The following is a 21,216-nucleotide window of genomic DNA, read 5'->3' as shown; positions in this document are numbered from 1 at the left end:
ATTACTTTAAAAAGCAGTTATATTTTTTAGATTTTATTTTTATGTAATATTTGAAAGATATATAAATAAAAATTTGAAATATTCATTCTCGAAGACATAATTGATATCTCCCAACAAACTTGTAATTTTGTTGCCAATAGATGCAACAAAGAAACTAATCTAACTTGTAGAGAAATTCATCGATTATATTATTATTGGCCAACCTGATAGTATGAGTCGCATGGAATTTTATCATGGCGACTATTCAGGTAAACTTACGAAGTTCGGATTTAATTCGATACATTTGCGATTCGTGTGCTTTGTGATTTCTTATTTTTAAGTTTACAGACTGTAGTCCGTGTAAAAGTGAATTGAAATTTGATGTGATCGAAACGTGTCTTTCGTGGAAACCGGCGGAGGCTTTCCGTGAAATATAAGTGGATGATGTCAGTTATCGACGCAAAGTCATGCCACGAGGAAGACAATTCGAATTTGACCGAGGACGATTGGAAAATGCCTGTTGCTTTCCAAAAACCTCGACATACAACGACAATCGAGGGTATCAATTGTGTCACGCAAACTTGGCGCATGAAAGAACGGGTCGGTTTTCTTTTTTTTCTTATTTTTTTTTTTATTTGAATTGCCTTAGTATTTTCCTTAATATTATAGATCTTTTATTAAGATAAGTTTACTATAATTTTTTTTTTCATTTTTCAGATGAAAACAGTTAGCGTTGCATTGGTACTTTGTCTAAATGTTGGTGTCGATCCACCTGATATCGTTAAAACACAACCATGTGCTCGTTTAGAATGTTGGATTGGTAATTAATTTTATTTACTTAATTTGCTATTAATTATCTTTATTTGCTGTCTCTTTCATTGCTGTTATATAATGTTACATCGGTGTTCTAATTACATTTAATATATTTACCTTAATATATAATATATAATGGATATACTTGAATATTGAAGTAATTCATTTTTAACATTTTGCTTATAATAATTACTTTTTTCCTATCTAAGTAAATGTGTAATAACATAAGATTTAAAAATGTAAATTTCTAATTTATCTGCTACAGATCCATCATCTGTAAGTCCACAAAAAGCTCTTGAAATGATAGGCTCAAATTTACAGAAACAGTATGAAAGGTGGCAGCCTAGAGCACGTTATAAACAGAGTTTAGATCCTACAGTAGAAGAAGTTAAAAAATTATGTACCTCTTTACGGAGAAATGCTAAAGAAGAAAGAGTTCTTTTTCATTACAATGGACATGGTGTACCTAAACCTACTAGTAATGGTGAAATATGGGTATTTAATAGGGTTGGTGAAAAAATGGTTTTTCAATTATTAAATTACGTATCTTTTTGAGACACAGATTTTTTTTTTACAGACTTATACACAATACATTCCATTGTCAGTGTATGATTTACAAACATGGATGGGAGCACCTAGTATTTATGTATATGATTGCTCTAATGCCGGCATTATTGTTGAGTCCTTCCAACAATTTGCTGAACAGCATGAAAAAGAATATGAAGTAAAAATGTTTTGTTAAGTTCACATTTATAATTATAAAATATATATAATATTAATTTCTGTTTCTCAGATGGAAAAGCAGGCTGTGCAACAGAATTGCGCAACCGGAATTGCGAATTCTACAATCCCATCTTATAAAAATTGTATTCAATTGGCAGCATGTGCAGCTAATCAGATTTTACCCATGAATCCAGATCTGCCAGCAGATGTGTTTACATCTTGCCTTACTACACCAATAAAAATTGCATTACGTTGGTAAGAAAACAAATTTTCAAATATTTTTTGAATGCATATAATACTTGGTCATATTATTTATTAAAGTAATTTTTATGTAGGTTTGTGATGCAAAATACTACCAAATTAATCCCAAAGATATCATTGGATTTGATTGACAAGTAAGATGAACATTTATTTTAACCGACTTTTAGAATTCCTTTATTTTTAGATGATATTAGAAGATCATTATTGTATACAGTTTGAAAAAATAATTGTTATCTATTAATATATTAGATTAACCAATAAGTGAAGTCAAAATTTTCAGTGCAAGCATTGTTTATTTAAATATAAAATACTGAAAATTCCAATATTATTGGTTAACTCAATACAGTATGTAATCGCGTACATTACAGAATTCCAGGTCAGCTGACCGATAGAAGAACTATGTTAGGGGAATTAAATTGGATATTTACTGCAATTACAGATACCATAGCATGGAACACTTTACCTAGAGGTATGTTAAGCTCTTAATAAATTTTTATTATTTTAAAATTACTAATAATAATTAATTCTTAAGTAGATGTTTTGCTTTTTCAGATTTATTCCAAAGATTGTTTAGACAAGATTTGTTAGTTGCTAGTTTGTTTAGAAACTTTTTACTCGCCGAAAGAATACTTCGTTCATATGACTGCACTCCAGTATCTTGTCCAAAGTTACCACCTACATATCAGGTAAAAATTAATATTGGAACATTTATTTTAGAAATAAGAAATTTCAATTTTTTAACTTTTGATAAAATTTTGAAATATATCAATATAATCTTTTCTATTTTATTTATAATCTTAGCATCCAATGTGGCAAGCTTGGGATTTGGCACTTGATTTATGTTTAGCACAATTACCACAGATTCTTGAAAATGAAGAGCAATTTGTACATTCTCCTTTCTTTGAAGAACAATTAACAGCTTTTCAAGTGTGGCTTACATTGGGCTCAAAAAATCGTAATCCTCCAGAACAACTTCCGATTGTGTTACAAGTGCTTTTGAGTCAAGTACATAGACTTAGAGCATTGGAATTATTAGGACGTTTTCTTGATCTTGGTCCATGGGCTGTGAATTTAGCATTAAGCGTTGGAATTTTTCCATATGTCTTAAAATTACTTCAAAGCAATGCAAAAGAACTTCGACCTTTACTTGTGTTTATCTGGGCAAAAATTCTTGCAGTGGATAATGTAAGTTATATTCTACAACATTTTATAGTTATTATTTTATTCGTTTTAATACTAATGTTAATGCACAGTTGTTATTTAAATTGTAGACCTGTCAGGCTGATTTAGTACGAGATGATGGTCATAAATATTTTCTGTCTGTTCTTCAAGATACTTCGATTTTGGTATAAAATTTGATAGTATTTTCAGCAATATCTGTAGACATAATTTTTAATTAATTTATTACTAACTTCATTGTTATGTATATCTTCAAATTAATCATATTTCAGCGGGAACACAGAACATTAGCAGCATTTGTGTTAGCTTGTATTGTAAATGATTATCGACCTGGGCAAGTTGCTGCAAATCATGGAAGTCTTGTATCAATTTGTCTTGAACAATTAGGTGACTCTCATCCATTACTACGTCAATGGCTTTGTTTATGTCTTGGAAGACTTTGGCATAATTATGATAAAGCAAGATGGTGTGGAGTAAGAGACATTGCGCATGAAAAGCTTTTCATATTACTACATGATCCTGTTCCTGAGGTATAAAGTTTATTATTTTGATATATGTTATAAAAATCAGTGAACTATGATTATTAAACTATGTAGGTACGAGCTGCTAGCGTTTATGCGCTAGGAACTTTTATAAACAGCGTAACAACTCGAAGCGAACATGCAAACAATATCGATCAAATTATTGCTATGACGCTTATTAATACTGTTTCTCATGATATGTGTCCTTTAGTAAGAAAAGTACGTATGCTTTATTTTTTAAAATCATTACGAATTATTGATAAGAAAAAATTATCACAAAATTGAATGGACATTGTAGGAATTGGTAGTAGCACTTCAATGGATGGTTCTACATTTTGAGAATTCGTTTGTGACTTTAGCTTTAGCTGAAGAAAATAGCAGAAAAGATTTAATCGTAGAAACATTATCACCATTCAGTGGAATGAGACGTATTAGTTCACGAGATCGTTTGAAGATGTTGTCTCCTAATAATACATACACTGTAGATACAACTGATGGGCTTGGTCAAGACCGTATAAAAAGAGTTTCTTCTTCATCCTCTATTAGTAGTTTAGGTAAAATTTTTATGTGTTATATCATTCTATATGATTAATTGATCTCAAGATAATAGTTACTTGTATTGTTTCATTCATATGCCAGGAAATAATTGGGAGTTCGTGAGGAAACCTTGCGAGTCACTTGGTAATAATAATTAGGAATTCAATTGCATGTTCTTGGTTACACAACTTTCTTACTATTCATGTATTCAATAGATCTTTTTATATCTTAAATTTTAAATATTCAATGATCATATGTTACTTTGATATATATATATATATATATATATATATATATATATATATATATATATATACATATGTCAACATAATATAATATAATATAATATAATATAATATAATATAATATAATATAATATAATATAATATAATATAATATACAATACAATACAATACAATACAATACAATACAGTAATATATAGAATGTTCCAAAGAAAAGTGCCCATCAGAATTATTATGAAATTAAGTGATTTTTTCGAAAAACGACAAGAAGTAAATTTTTTTGTTTTTTACTCACTTCACTTTAAGCTAATCCTTTCAAAAATCTTTAATTAAATGGGTTATCTCAAAGTAGGTGAATTTATGATGCGAATCTATCGTTCTTGAAAACAAAATTGATTTGTTTCTGCTTTTTGAACAAATGATTAGATTTCATAATAATCCTGGTGGACACTTTGTATACATTTTTGTTATAGAATAATTGTATTTTATATTATTTTTCATTAATTTAGTGCATTTTTATCATAGGTCATAGTTCTTTAGGAAATTTACCAAGTTTATCTTATGGTAGTGTATACATGAAATTATGGCATGGACTTGGTAATCTTGATAATGATCCTCATCCTGCGGTCGCTGTGATGTCTCAAAAAGTAACAAATCATATTCGCAGACAGGTAATGCATATTGCCATGATGAAAAAAAATGTCTTTATGTATATTGTCTAATTATTTGTATATTAGTAAAGTTAAAGCAAATTTTTAAACATAAAATTTCAGGTCAAAGATTCGTTTGTTTCTAAAGAAGTAGGAGAGACAAAAATATCCTCATCATTGTCCCTTCCACCCTCTCCATCAAATCAAACTAGTTATTTAAGGTTAGTAAATACATTTTCAGATTTAAGTTATTGTTTTAAGATTTTTATATCATTTTTAGTAACAGCAAGGGAGAATCACCACCTATAGTTAATTCTGGAACAGATCTATTGCGATCTGCACGAATGTCTTCACATGGTAATCGTCCTAGGAAACCGGTTCCCATTACAGTAAATATAAAATATCATTTTGTTTTCTTATACAGATTGTATATACAGTTGGGAACTTAAGTATTCGTACAGAATATTTAAATACGTACAGAAATACATATTGTACTATACTAATATTTAAGTCCCCTCTGTCTATATTTAACTATATATTTATTGTTTCTTTATTACAAGATATCAGAAGAAGCAGATGAAATATTTGATATTAAAACTCCTTTAACTACTTCACAATTTGTTGAATGGAGTTGTGCACAATTTGCACAACCTGTTACTTTAAAAAATGAAACTGAATCTATAAGCGACATGGAAAGCAGGGCACATTATGAACGCGAATGGAGGTAATTAATATTATTGAAAACCAGATGGGATTATTATTATATTTGCTTTTTATTATTTTAAATAATATAATTATGATATAAATTTATATAATTATATAAATTTTTTAAATTATTTCTGTAGGTATTTACGAAACAAACGACAGAAACATGATGCGAAAGAAGAACAGTTAAAAGCAATGCAAAATAGAATAGAATCTCAAGTATTTCATACTAGATGTCCTCAATCTCCAGATGTTCTTACGTTCCATCCGTTTGAATCACATTTGGCGGTAGCATTGAAGGATTACTTTGGGTAATATTAATAATATGATTCAGTTCACTATTATTTATATTAAATACACATAGGTTGTGCGTGGCATTGTGCACAATCTAATAGTATATTTGTTATTATAAAAAAACTCGAAATCAAAGACATAAACGTTTTTAAAAAGAGGATATTTCAATTTTAATATTGTGATTATATTTTTTGATTTACTGCTCGAAAATTATTAGGAACCATGAAATCATTAAAATATTTATTGTTTGATGTGATTAAATAAATTAAAATCAGATTACTATATTATATCTGTAATATAGAATGGTTAATATATATGTACAGTGTATGGGACTGCCAAAACGGTGCTAAATTAACATATTACGCCAGTCGTGGTAATAGAATGTCACGTATTACAACTTTGGAGTTTATCAATGCTCATGATGTAACGTTATTAATGGCTGGCTCAGATGATGGTTCGATTAGAGTATGGAAGAATTACAGTAGCACTTTAGGACGTGATCCTGTCTTGCTCACTGCATGGCAAGCATTGTCTGATATACAGCCATTAGCGAGGACTTCCACTGGTAAATAACCGATAACTGTATATTCCTAGAAGTATAATATATTTTTCACAGAAATATTAAGGAATTTTCTATTTAGCAACGGCAGGATTGGTTACTAAATGGGAGCAAAAATCTCTAACTCTAGTTGTAACAGGTGATGTTCGTATTGTGAGACTTTGGGATGCAGAAACAGAATTGAAAAAGCAAGATATACCAACAGGTGCTGATTGTTGTATTACGTCTGTTGATGTCGATAATACAGGTTTGTAATTTTTTATAAGATCTAATATAAATGAAAATATTATTTTTATATACATATATTTACTTGTATCAAATTGGTCAATAAATAATGTCGGAATTTTCAATATTTTATATTTAAATAAACAATCCAGTATTCAATATTTTTTAATAAAAATTTCATTCCGTTCAATTTAAATTATAATAAGGTAGACATGCATATTTTATATTTTAAATTTTAGGATCTTTGATGGCATTAGGCTGTGGTGATGGATCAGTTCGACTCTTTGACCGGAGATTGCCTCCATTGGAAGCAAGAGTTATGACCTGGAGAGAACATATTGCATGGGTGTTGGGAACACACTTAAGAAAATCTGACGGTTTCATATCACAATTATTTACTGGATCTTCTTCCGGGGATATTAGAATATTTGACATAAGAAAAAATTCTTCTATAAATACTGTACAGATAACGCAAGGCATTACAGCATTAACCGTTCATGAAAATGCTAATGTTTTTGCTTGGTAAGTAAAAAATATATAAAATTTTTTGAAGTATTTTTTTACTTCAAAAGAATCATCTTATATTAATTTATTTTAGCGGCTCAACGAATCACTGCATCAGTGTTTATAATACGCATGGACATCATCTCAATACAATAAAGTTTCACGAAGGTTTTATGGGTACACGAATTAGTCCTGTAAGTTGTCTTAGTTTTCATCCCTATCGTGTGATTTTAGCAGCGGGATGTGTCGATAGTACTATAACTGCATATGCATTAGAGTCAAGAAGATGACTATTAGAAAGAGAATTTGTGTAATATTGGTTTTGACAATTTTTGAAATTATATTTTGAATTTCTCTAATTATTATGATATGAAAAGTACAAAAAGAAAAAGAAGAAAAAAAAAAGAAAGGAAGAGAAATTTTAAGCATAGAATATTTTTTCTATATATGTTTTGGAATAAGTAATAACAAAAAATTAAATACAATTTTTTTTCCCTATTGTTTATGATAAAATCATTTTGGTTATGTATATTTCTCTGGGTCTAATAATATGTACAAAAAATATATTTCAATATGTCTTTTGTAGTCAAAAAAAATAGCGGTTAGCACAACCAAAGTCTCTTATAATAACCAAAGAGCAGTGTAAAGATGCAATTAGCACCATTTTTGAAATAGAATTTGTGCTCCGTTAACTATGAATTTGAAATATGTGTGCGTGCGTAGAACTTAATGAAAGAGGCTGTGCGAATAAGTGTTTGCATATGTTTAAATTAATATTTAACAGAAATTTGCAATTTGTACAGAGTAAATTAACTTTAATCATTGTAATATGTGGAAATGACTTCGGAAAAATTTGAAAGCTATAATGTATAGATTATGAATTTGATATAATTTAAATTAATTTTTATATTTTTAACGAGTTGTGTAAGACCAGCAAATATTATTTCTTTTTGTAATTATGTTCCTAGTTAAAAAAAGAACTTATTCAAAGTGACTATGAGGATACGAAACATTTTTTACATAGTTTGGCTCTAATTTTTCTAATCACAAAAATATTGCATTTGAAGCTAAGATGCACAATTATTTTTTGTGTAAGAATTATTCAAAATTTATTTATATACATCACAATGCAGATTTTCATGTTGAAAGGAGTAAGCATTTTCTTACTATTATTAGTTATACTGCACGACTACAATACATATGAAATATTCTACGATATAAGAATATTATTGCGTTATTATTATTATCTACTATCGTCAATGCAATGTAACGTAAATTATTGATATTCATATAAGATAAAATACTTGTGTATCATATTTGTTAATTAAACTGTATTAATCTCAAACACGTAACATACATTAGAAAAAGAACAGTAGGTAAAAATGTTATAGGAAGAATAAAAGAAAATATTGACATTTCTCTTGTCACTGCATAGTTTTCATAAGCATACATGCGCGCAAGTATAGTAAATAACGAAAAATAAATTATACCGACAGATAATTCTATCGATAGTCTACTATTAATATGGACACCTACGAATGGACGATAAGTGCTTAGACTAATGCATGCGGAAAGCATGAAATGAATGATATAAATGAGACAATTAATATGAGTCATTATTTCTAAGTTAACATGTTTTAATTAACAAAGTACTACATGTCCTTCGTAAGTAGAACCATCAGAAATGTATTCGAATGATTACATTATTTTAAATGTAATTCCTATATGCAAGGAACTCGATAGAAACGATTCAATTAAATGAATCAACGATTTGATCTTATATATGCGAATAATGTTCATTTTATACAGTCTTTGACAAATGACTGTAAATCTGTAAAATTAAGTAATGCTGACTGTTGAATGTACTTAAGCATGACGATTGACGATCGGTTGCTTCGACCACATATACAATAAATAAGACACATAGCCAGAGCTAACATACAGACAAGCCTAGAAAAATTTTTGTCTGTATTATATACAGTCGACGGTCGCTTTTATTATTAGCAATAATTGTCAGGTATATCCTGTACATGGTAATTGTTACAGACGAAGAAAGGAGGTAAATTCCATGTACTCGCTTCGTTCTGTATTGTCTTTTGTATATAGTTGCCCTATAATAAATACACAATCATGTTAAGTCGAAATATGATACGATATATATATTCTTTTTTAATTTATTTTCCAATTAAACGTCCATTGGATAAATATACAATCATTGATTTTTCGAAGAAAAGTCAATCGAAGTATGCGCTTTTGTTACATCGGATATAATACACGCTACAAATAATAATAATAAAAATAAAGATAAAAATAAAATTAATAATAATAGTGATGATGATGATGATGATGATGATGATGATGATGATCATAGCGATAATATTATTATTAATATTAATAAAATTATAATAGAAATGTGTAAGAAATCTTGGGTAGTACTTTATTTCTTTTTACAATGAACAATGAGACTCGAAGTATCAGTCTTATCTCGTAATTTGACTTTATAGAGTCGGCGTGCTTGTAGTATGAAGGAAGTTCTGATGATAAATCAAAGCATGTTTGCTGGAACATATTTAACTTACGTTTTTCTTTAATCTTATCGTCTTTTGCTTCTGAAAAGATTCCTAAAACCTGCCCTGTTCATAACAGCATCCAATTTTTTTAGATAAGTATAATGCAGACTAATAATCTTATCTTTATAATCTTCATAGATCTTTTCATTAAAACATATTATTATGCTTATATCACAGAAATTTAGATTATTATGGAAAGGTAACAGCGTCATGTTATGATATATAAATCACTTGAGAAAGCACATAGTTATATCATACAAATATCAAGTCGCTTCAATTAGATGTTATTTAACATATATTTTAAATAGAATAAAAAGAAAAATTATTAAAAATTTTAATAAATTATTTATTTTTACTTTATAAGTTATTATTTTTGCATTATTTAAATTTACGCGAATTTATTTCCATGAATGCGGCATATAAAAATCGGTACAAAAATCAGATGTTTCAGAAAACTAGGCAATTTAATAAATGAGATAATAGTATAAGATAACTACGATAACATTATTTTTGTGTATTAATCTGTTAAGGTAGACATTATCATTTGATTTATCGCCATATATGTACATATACATATATATATACATACATATATATATATATATTTGTATATATATATATATATATATATATATATATATATATATATTAATAAAATACACATATATATATATATATGTGTGTGTGTGTATATCTATTATTAATAAGTGTTTGTAATATTTACAATACCTGACATATGTAATACGTATGTACATACGTATATACATATGTCGTTATACATTTCTGATATATTTTTTTTCTACTTAATATTACCGTGCATAAAAGGTAATGTAAAAAATGTATTACTCTTTTATATAATTTTATCTGTTGTGTGTGTGTGTGTGTGTGTCTATACATACATACATACGACTTGTATCTTTATTATATTTTTTGACTTTTAACTTTCGTACGTGCAATCGAAAAAAGCGATTATTATAATCGTGCGTTTTTAAAAAATTAATATGCAAGCGTATACACGAAATACCACAGAAATTTTCAAGTAATATTTAAAAATATATTTGAGATTTTTTAACATTTTTAATTTATTTAATATTTTATATATTTATTTCCTTTCAAAAGTTAATTTTCATTTGTAGTTTCACGAATATCTCAAAGAAAGATAAATTCGACAAAACGTATAAGGTTATGCAAAAAAAAGACCATAAGAGTCACATTATATTACACAAATTAGATAGAGTAAACAAAGGATCTCCTTAAATAAAGCCAATGACAATATATATATATATATACGGACTAAAATCAGAATTATTTTGACGAAAATTATTATCAGAAAAATTAAGACGATTGATGATTGTAACTTATCAAGTTTTATCATTTTTGCTTTTCAACGTAATTTTTTTAATAGTATGTTTGATATATATATATATGTACAATTTTATAAATGGAAGAAATCATAAGTGAACATGATAATGATAACTGAAATTTTATCTATGTATAATAAATAAGTAATTATATAAAAAAAAAATAATTATATTAATTGAAAAGAGCTTTTTGACAATATCTAATAACGTTCTTATTTCATTGCAGATCGTTTAGTTATCTTTAAAAGAAAAAAAAGAAAAAACGACTTACGATTCCATATGTCTTTTAAGGTTTTTTTTATCGATTAGGATGTTCGTACGATATTCAACGGATCAACGATCTCTTTCAGAATTTCGCGAGAAATCACGTTCGTTACAGCTTTTTATTTATAAAGCGACAGATTCGAAGGGCGTCTAGGCACTTGCCGTCCAATCAAAAAGCGCACGTGCGCCCCGCATTAGCGAAGCGGCTACGAGCGCAGACGCATTCTTCGACCGCCGCGAACTGCCGTCGTCGCACAGTTTTCGTTCGGATCTTGAAGGAGTTGGTTGTTTTTGTCGTGAAATTTCTCTCACTCTTTCTAACTCTCTCTCACTCTTTCTCTCTCTTCCTTTCTCTTTTTCTTTATATCTCTCTATCTCCTTATTTCCATTTTTCCTCATGCTCCCCCGAGCAAATTTTTTTCTCTTTAACGTTTGACACACAACGGAGCAGAAATTTCACAGAGACATCGATATATATCGTATGCATGATATTTTGCATCGCGTTCGCGCGTACTCCTCTTATTCTCAATAAAATACACACACGTGCGCACGCGCGCGCGTGAAGACACACACACACACACAACACGCACGAATATTCATACTACATAGAACCGCGCGAAGTAAAAATTGAGCTGTGGACTGTAACTAGTACTACAAGAGGAACGTCGACGGAAAGAAAATGGATCGAACGTCAAAGTTACTTTTACGGAAAATCATCATCGACTTTGTCTGCTTACTTGTCGGTAAGTGATTGACCACTATCGCAAACGATATTGTAAATCCTAAGGGAAATGCATTCCCGTTAGAAAAAGGAAAAGCGGCGTTAAAAGCTTTTGCGAATCGTCTTACCCAATTGAGGGTACAATGAACGATGATTGCGTTACGTCAAACGAGCTGACAGATCGTGACAGACGAAGGCATCGTAAGGCGGTACGTTTGATTGCGATCCCAAAGAAAAGGCTTAACATCTGAATCGAATATACTCGAATACTTTCAAATACGTTTGAACACACGCAAATTTTTTTATTTTACATTTCGGTGAAAGCATGCTGAGTATACGTTGCTGTGCACTTGTCCAAGAACACAGATATCCTCGCAAGGCTACGCTCGCTTATCCGCGAGTTCTCCATCTTTTCTTCCTTTACAAAGAAAAAACAATATTATCTTTTGCACGTTTCTACATATATCATATAGAAACTGTTTGCTCGTTTCCACGCCCAACAAAAGCGATGAATTCGGTCGTGATTAATTCACCCGTGATTCCTGGAAGCATCCTTGTTGCTTTAGTATTTCGCGTAACAATGTCCCCACTCTTAGTTCGCAGCAATTTACGCAATCGTCGAGGTCATTGAAAGTAAGGTTCGTCGATTTACTATATAAGCAATACCTTGCTCACCTTCTTGAGTGATACTTATCAACCTTTTTACCACTCCTTTACGATGTATTAATCATTAATTTAAATAATTAGAACGTCTTGATATTCTTAATAATAAACTTTGAAAACATTTCAGGCAATAACGTTTTACGTTATTTTTATGTACTTTTCGAGTTATCTATAATAATATTATTTTTTTTTAGATCACTTGTGTTTTCTTATGCTTTTACCTTGTTCTTAATATTCCTTGATGTTCATGAGCCATAACGACTTAACGCAGTTATTACTATCGGTACGGTTTTCCTTACTATCACTTATTTTACGATTTTACCGCCAACGAACTCAACACCATATAACGGTACATTTATTTTTGCATATATCGGAAAGTGCAAATTAAAGTGAATGTAAATTTGCAGGTTAGTTCTTTAACAGTTAAGTTCTCGATTGAAATATACCGAATAGGAAGCAAGTCTATGATTTGGAATAAAAAAAAGAAAACATCGAAGGAAAGTGAGCGATATTATAAACAAAATTTGTTCTTGAGTTTTCTACGGTTTGGTAAACTTTGTTTAAAAACTATCTTATGTAAATATAATTCCAGTTTCATCGATCTGACCCAAGGCGAGATGACATAGTTTCATAGTGAACAAATCGACACGCCTATAAGCTCCCTGGTTTCTTATTCCTTCTTCTAATAAAATAAATATTTATAGCTAAATGTCTATTAAAGATAATCGTACTAAATAGCATGAAGATACGTAGTTGTATATAATTAAATACACATAAAGAAATAACTCGATGAATGAAGTATAATTGACTAGATAAATTCTCTATTATAATTTATCGCATTTATCCTTTTATATTAGGAAAACTAATTGAATAACTAATAAAAAGTTATATAATAATACATCGGTAGTTAACAACAGCATAAGGAAAAAATATAATTACTTGTTGGAAATATAATAATTAATCGAACGATATGATAATCGATCGAGATAATATTTTTCCAAAAGATATATAAGAAGTAATTACTTATCTTCTTTCTACTCCTCTCGACGAAAGAATTTTGAAACTGATAACAAATAATGAATTACATATGATTCACAATTCGTGTAAATATTGCTATTTTTACTATGCGTTTAATCTTTACTACGATGACGTATCATGCTTATTTCAGGTAGCTGAAATAATTTCAGTTATGTCACGTATTGGATTTATAAAAATCTGCGGAACATAATCGTTTTTTTTTTTACGAATAGGAAAATGCAAGAATGTAGATTCAAGGTAAATCTTCCACCGGCGTGACATTGCCAGACATCATACATATATATTATATATTATATACTTGATTACTATACTATTCTACTCTTCTGCATATTATTGTTCTCTTATTCTATATTACTATACTTCTAAACTAGTAGCTATATATATATATTTTCTTATGATTATTCTTCGTGAAGAGTCATCACTCGTATATATATAGTACTTATGTATACATATATACATATATATATATGTATAGAGAGAGAGAGAGAGAGAATGTAATGAAGAGTTGTTAGATTATCCCATTAAAAATCAATTTCCTGGCAACGTTTCTAATCGTATTCAATATTCATTAAATAAGTGTTTATCATCCTATTCTGATAATTCCACAGATCGTGTGATATAACTTATTTATGAGGAACTTATTTTAAGCATTTCAACTATTCATAGAATTTCATAGAAATTTTGCAGAACTTAATATAACTAACGTAACCCGCAAACTGAAGTACTTAAATATAATTCTTTCAATGACATATCTCCGAAAGATTGCTTGCATTAGAATTGCTGAAACATGCCTCGAAGCATGCGATTTCTTTGTTCTAAATATTATTTTCTAATTCGTTTATTTACCATGCCAATTTTCATGAATAGATTCAGTGTACATAAATAAAGAGCTTTTTCTAAAGCGTTCTAATATATTTTGATTAATTTTATGTTATAGAAGATTTGTAACGTTAATACGATTTCTGCCTATTATATTTTTTCAATTAATGATTTTCCAGAATTATTTATTCCATGGTTTCATATAATTTCAGAAAGGCAAATTCTAAGATATTAAAAAGTAAACATTTTTCGTATATTATGATTTATAATATTAACACAACGAGATCCCACGGTTCCCTTATGTCATTTTACAAAATTCAAATAGACATTTATGAGTTGATTAATGGATAATTGCAGATTGTCTGTATAAAGATCTCGTGAGATTAAAAAAGAGATAATGTTCGAGTTTTACTATAAGTGTTAAATTAAAGCAGCCCACCATACACAATGGCGATCGTACCGAGTTCACACTATTCATCAATGGTGTATGTGTTAATGCTTATTTCTTTAGTGAACATACACAATGACCGCTCCCTTTGAGACGTCGTTAGGATGGATGACGAGAACCTGCTCGACCCTTTAGAAAAAAAAAAAAGAAAAAAGAGAAGAAAAAAGAGAAAGAAAGAGGGCAATTCATTGAAATCCGAGATACATAGTTTCCTTATTATGTTCAACATTTCATTGGCGATTTTACTATGACTATGTTGGTAATTTGAACGATCTAGCTTCCACTTTTCGACTACCGCACTGCGCTGCATTAACTTCTCTTTATGATTATTTATTATGCTTGTTTCTTCTGTTAGACTAGTACATGATAAAGATATAAGAAGAAATAGGCGATGAAATATGACGTATAGTGTTATTTCTATCGCGTTATCGATAACATTACATTACAGACCGGCGTCTTCCTATTATAAGAAAACAAACAGATATATATCGTATTTATAAAAATTTTTTACTTTTATGAAAGACAAATACCTTTTATGAATTATTAAAAAATATTGTCACATATAAATTTTTCTCGTAAATTTATGTCTGATAAATTACATGTGTCATTGATATTGAATAAAACGAAAGGCTTAATAAATTTAGTAGCTAACAAAGAAATTTCAATAACGAAGAAATAGTGCTAGAATATAGCGCTAACATACAATTGTAATATTGTAGTAAGATTTCAAATAATTAATTATTTTCTTACTTTTAGTGAAACGTAATTCGTTATTACATGTAGAACGTTATTACGTGCTTCAAAAAATTTGTTTATTTAACGACTTTGTTTATGACGATAATGTAAATATAATATGATTTAATTACTAATTTATTTCTTTTATTTTTTCTTTTTTCTTATTTCTTACATTAACCGTGAAGAAATAAAATTATGCAGTCGATTCCTGACGACGTTATGTACTGATAAATATATCGTGCATATGCGTGTTTCATGTAAAATATTCCATCGGACACCATAATTTTCCAACGTTATTTATTATTTTCATCTTTTTTTTTCACCATAATTACTATGTGCGTAATAACCGAGAATGTTGATGTATGTAAATCGTTATGAACTGACACAATGATTAAAATAATGAGAGTTCTTTGGTTTACCTGGAAAGATCAGGTGAAACTCGTTATTTAAAAAAAGTAATCAGAAAAAAAGTAATACAGCATTGTCAAATATAAGATCCGTTTTTTTTCTAGATTTTTCTAATATATTATATTTATGAATTTGTTATAGTTAGTCTAGCTGTTTTGATGTTCTTCCTCTTTGGTAAACCATACAAGCGTGGGTTTTTCTGCAACGATGAATCATTGATGCATCCATACCATTCGTCCACGGTTACTAGTACGATGCTCTACGTCATTGGCCTCTTTCTTCCTATATGTACGGTGAGTCACCTGTAGTAATTATTATTTCTTAAGGTAGTAGATGAAATCAATGGTTATCATTGCCGGTTATTATTATGATCATCTGTTTCTTCTTTTAACGAAAAATGATGTCTCATGATATTAGTGCACATGTTTTCGATCTCTCACGTCTCCATTATCTGTATATTATTTAAACTATTGTCAATAGTTTTGAATCTATATTATTTTCCATAATTATAGAATAAATAAAATGATAAGAAAAAGAAAATGTTATCAATTGGACAGAAAAGGATCAAAATCAGATTGAAGTATACAAATTTCATCTTGGGTTATATTATTATTACTATTAAATATTTCCATTCTTTCATAGAATAAAATATTTTTTCTTTTATATCTTGGAATAGATATCTGAATATATGAGATGCTATATCTGGATTGTAAGAATCCGAAAAAGGTTTATTTCTGTTGCCCGTCCTGAAGTTTACAGACTTCATAGAAAAGCTTTAATCCCTTTAACGTGTAAAAAGAGAAAGGCTCAGGTTATTCTATTCTCTCGGAAAAGATGAAAGAGGTCGTTGAGGCAGGTAAAACTCCTCAGTGCTGCAGTTATATTTCATTCACACAATTCCTGTCTCGATCGCCGTATCGGCTCGTATCACCTGGCGTAGCATTTACTTCGAGTTTGACCGGTTAACCCACTTTAGGTATACGGATGTAGCTTTTACATTGGAGAAGATTCCACAAAGGATGGAGAAAGAGAAATAGAAAGAGAGAAAGAGAGAGAGAGAGATAAACGTGACCCTACTTACCTACCCTACTTTTCATTTCCCCTTTATAATGACGTTTCAAACATTTTATCTTTAACCATTTAAATATGGGTATACTTATTCTGAACTGTTTTGTTAATCTCTTATTTAACACTTTTAATTTACTACAGATGATCGCAGGTGAGTACTTATATGGAAGACAATATTCTAGCGATTCGTCAAGAGTACTCTTTGGATACACGATCCCACCTTGGCTTTGGATGGCTTACATTAAGGTAAGGGAACAACCTTTTACCAACTATTTTTTTAATTTTCCCTTCTTCTCTTCTTTATCATTTTTATGGAAAATATTTCTTACATTTTTAATTACATACATTTCATGCTTCGTAAAAAAAAGTCGAACAGTTGAAATAACGAAAACATAAAACAAAATTGCGTGATAAGAATAAATTTATCTTTGTTATATGTTATCATTCTTTGTTATATATATCGAATACTAGGACGAGTCATCAATCATATAAATTGTATATACTACTTAACTGCTACCTAAAAATAAGAATGACAAAGCTATATTTCCTCGTTTTTACTAGTAGTGTGTTATCTAATATGATGTATACTCTATAATAATGAAAGATATATATTATATTCTATAATATTTGCCAGGTTGGTGTTTTCGGATTTGGAGCAGCAACAACAGTTTTTATGACGGACATTGCCAAATACACGATTGGTCGATTGAGACCACATTTTATGACACTCTGCGTACCAGACATTAATTGCAATTTGCCTGAAAATCAGTTCAGATATATCGAGAATTTCACTTGTACTGCACCAGGCATTTCGCCGAAATTACTTAAGGAAATGAGGTAAAAGAAGGTGTAAAATAAATCTTCTTAAGGAACTTGAAATTACTTAAATAAAAAAAAAAAGGTAAAGAAAGGAGAATTTTATTATGAGCAAAAACTCAAGTAAAACGCGAAAAAATAAATTTTATGAGATTTTAGATTTCGTCAAATTTATTTTATTTTTTCTTTGACGTTAATTTAAAATTAATTGCAATTTTTCTATTATACGTTATATTATATTCTTATAATGTTCCGCAGAAAAAATATTTTCGATACTTCATAAAATACGATGGATCATTTCAGATTATCTTTTCCTTCGGGGCACTCCTCGTTTTCAGCCTATACGATGATCTACCTCGCCGTAAGTTATTTGAAATATGCTTACACATACTTTATAAAATACAACATGACCATTTTTTCCAGATTTATTTGCAGCTAAGAATTACATGGAAAGGTAGCAAATTACTGAAGCATATATCTCAACTTATATGCATTTTTATGGCGTGGTTTACGGCAATGTCAAGAATTTCCGATTATAAACATCATTGGAGCGACGTTCTTGCCGGATCGACCATCGGTACCATTATCGCTCTTGTTGTGGTAAGTATCGATATTTCATATATATATCCATCGTAAATAAAAGATCGAAAATCATTATCTAATTTAAAGTTATTCTTTATCAATGTTGATAACGTCGTGTTCGTTTAGATATTCTGCATAGCCGATCTCTTCGAGGAAAGACGAAGGAGCTGTCGGGTGGAAAAACAACGGACAGGGGACTATGAAGCAACAGAAGCTGGTACGCAGGTGAATAATGGCAATGCTAATCACAATCGTTGACCTAACGAGATCGCTTGTCGCTGATCGCAACAAGGCCGTAACTGTCTTCTAGTTATCTCCGGGAAGCTAGTGTGTTCTCGGGAAAACGAAACGTCGAATTTGCTAGTGTCGGCCTTGAGGATGCACCCATCATCCTTCGGGACCTTTTAGTTCAGCTGCCTTACAACCGGGACTGCTCATATGCAGTTCTTCTTTCATCTGGAAGGCCTCCTCTCTGTTTCTATCTCTCTGTTCCTTTCACGCTACATACAACATATGCCGCTGATCGGACAAGATAAAAAGCTGCTAAATGTCTTTTGTGATCCATCTATCTTCCATCCTCATTTTTCTCCGCACAATTTTACCAATCATACGGGAGAATTAAAATATTTGTTTTATTTAAACTTTTAAATTGTCTTACGCTTGAAAGTTTTTTTCAACGATTTCGAATTTGTGTAACATTTGTTTTGTTTTTATTACTGCTCGTAAATTAGCAGTCTTTGCGATCATCCGGATAGATATACCTATTTGTTCCTTTGCATAACATATAAATTTGTATATATATATGTATGTGTATATCGATGGAATGTAGAAATATCTCTATTTAATATATTGTACGCTAATTCTCGAACTTTTATTTGAAAATATTCGCACATATTTAGTTATGAAGTAAAAACTTCATAGAACGGCAAGAACATATCGTTTTGTTTTATTTATATTATTCACATGAATATATCTAGCTTCTTCGCCAAAAAATATTTGAATTGATAAAGATAAAATGTCTTTATTCTATGATCAAAAGGTTGTTATCGACTTAGGAGAAGAGGCTGATGACATACTACTACGGCAGACATTGTAACTACGCGCGTACCTATTAATAAGAAGTTGACAGAACCGAATTAATTATTTCGGTCAATATGCATATATATATATATATATTTACTTCTTGTTAATTCTTATTTATTTAAAAGAGCGAAGTTTTATGATGGATAACTATGATTCTATAACTTGGGAAACACTGTGTATTTCCTATCTGTGTAAATATTCTCTCAGAAAAAGGACAATACAATGACCTTAGAGCAAATTTTCAATGGCGTCAATTAACAAAAGTTAATGTCTGTAGATAAATATTTTTTTTCAATAATGTTAAATTATTAGCATGATTAGTATGTTCATAGAACTTGTGATCTACGTCTTGCAGTGCATAGATGTATATGATGATCATGCATGCACGATCCATGCTACTTAAATACGAAAAATATTCTGTAGTATCGACGATACATACACATTACAATGGTGCTTTAGATTTGTTACATGTACAGCTATGCTGTATTCTTATATCTGAAAGTATTTCATAATTAGATGTATCTTATGTATATGTAAGAAAATCCTCTATATTTACATACATTCAAAGATTTTTATTTATTTTATAAATACCTTAATGTAGGATAGAGTTTGGATTTACATATGCATTTGATATACTATAGATTATTAAGTTTATAGATTATAAAAGGGCTCTATATTTCTTCTATGTAGAAGATACTGTTATTTCGGATGACAGTTATATAACATCCGTAATATTAGGTCCTAATTTGTTAATTTATGTTAATTTATATTAGTCAATTTGTAAACTCTATATTGTTACTTCCATGCTTAAATAATACGTTACTTATATTTTATAACATTATATGTGAATTTTCTATAAAACATTTACAATTAACAGTTAGAATTAGAAAACAAAATAAAAAAAGTGTCGATAGGTAATAAATAAAAAAAATAAAAAAATAAAAAAATAAAAAAATCCAATTTCGTTACAAGAATCCATGTATTATTTCTGGATGTTATGTTATAATACTATATGCTATACAGTATATTCAAATCGAAATTTATAAAGATTGCTTACTCGTGATCAGAAATATTGAATAGCACTAAATTAAGGCGAAAGTAACGTGCACACAAGACCAATGTAATATATTTCAATAATATTTATTCTTAACTTACTGTAACGCGACAAGATAAATAATGTAACTTTTTCGCAAGAGTTTACAACAAATTCATAAAGAGAGTAAATTATCTACACCATTGAATGATGGAGGAAATAAAAAAATGGTGAACATAAACGAAGTTTTCTTTACATAACAACAATCTTTAATTTTACGATATGCTGCCTTGATATCCAAAATAGATTTCATAAGCATCTAATAAAATTTAAATCACTTAAATATTCCTCTTATTCCTATTATTTCTGCTCCTATTTTCATCAGATTTCTATTACTATCCTTACAATGTTCAT

At 29.4% G+C, this 21,216-nt stretch overlaps 2 protein-coding genes across 7 annotated transcripts; both read left to right on the top strand.

The window, feature by feature from the left end:
- The first annotated feature begins 215 nt into the window (after positions 1 to 215).
- On the top strand, positions 216 to 9,337 carry LOC124426717 (regulatory-associated protein of mTOR). 2 transcript variants are annotated; one of them, XM_046968777.1, is made up of 23 exons: positions 216 to 579; positions 697 to 799; positions 1,058 to 1,299; positions 1,370 to 1,516; positions 1,586 to 1,770; positions 1,851 to 1,910; positions 2,145 to 2,245; positions 2,329 to 2,462; positions 2,578 to 2,961; positions 3,048 to 3,122; positions 3,228 to 3,485; positions 3,552 to 3,695; positions 3,775 to 4,030; positions 4,116 to 4,157; positions 4,782 to 4,927; positions 5,030 to 5,127; positions 5,187 to 5,295; positions 5,467 to 5,630; positions 5,752 to 5,922; positions 6,229 to 6,470; positions 6,547 to 6,711; positions 6,929 to 7,211; positions 7,288 to 9,337. In XM_046968777.1, the coding sequence occupies exons 1-23, from the start codon at positions 421 to 423 to the stop codon at positions 7,481 to 7,483; spliced, it is 3,864 nt and encodes a 1,287-aa protein (XP_046824733.1). In that variant the 5' UTR covers positions 216 to 420; the 3' UTR covers positions 7,484 to 9,337. The 2 variants fall into 2 exon arrangements, with proteins under 2 accessions (XP_046824733.1, XP_046824734.1); XM_046968778.1 differs by lacking the exon at positions 4,116 to 4,157.
- Positions 9,338 to 11,467: 2,130 nt separating this feature from the next.
- LOC124427136 (putative phosphatidate phosphatase) lies at positions 11,468 to 21,043 on the top strand. Of its 5 annotated transcripts, none has more exons than XM_046969693.1 (8): positions 11,468 to 12,131; positions 16,362 to 16,513; positions 17,430 to 17,534; positions 17,923 to 18,125; positions 18,408 to 18,465; positions 18,528 to 18,704; positions 18,813 to 18,903; positions 18,979 to 21,043. In XM_046969693.1, exons 1-8 carry the CDS (start codon positions 12,068 to 12,070, stop codon positions 19,092 to 19,094), a joined length of 966 nt encoding a protein of 321 aa, XP_046825649.1. In that variant the 5' UTR covers positions 11,468 to 12,067; the 3' UTR covers positions 19,095 to 21,043. The 5 variants fall into 5 exon arrangements, with proteins under 5 accessions (XP_046825649.1, XP_046825650.1, XP_046825654.1 ...); XM_046969694.1 differs by having other exon boundaries at positions 11,469 to 12,131; positions 18,997 to 21,043; XM_046969698.1 differs by having other exon boundaries at positions 11,473 to 12,131; positions 18,813 to 18,911.
- Positions 21,044 to 21,216: the final 173 nt, after the last annotated feature.

This window comes from Vespa crabro, chromosome 9, assembly GCF_910589235.1.
Source record: "Vespa crabro chromosome 9, iyVesCrab1.2, whole genome shotgun sequence".
In the NCBI taxonomy this organism is placed as follows: Eukaryota; Metazoa; Arthropoda; class Insecta; order Hymenoptera; family Vespidae; genus Vespa; species Vespa crabro.
This window is presented reverse-complemented; position numbering and strand designations above follow the sequence as displayed.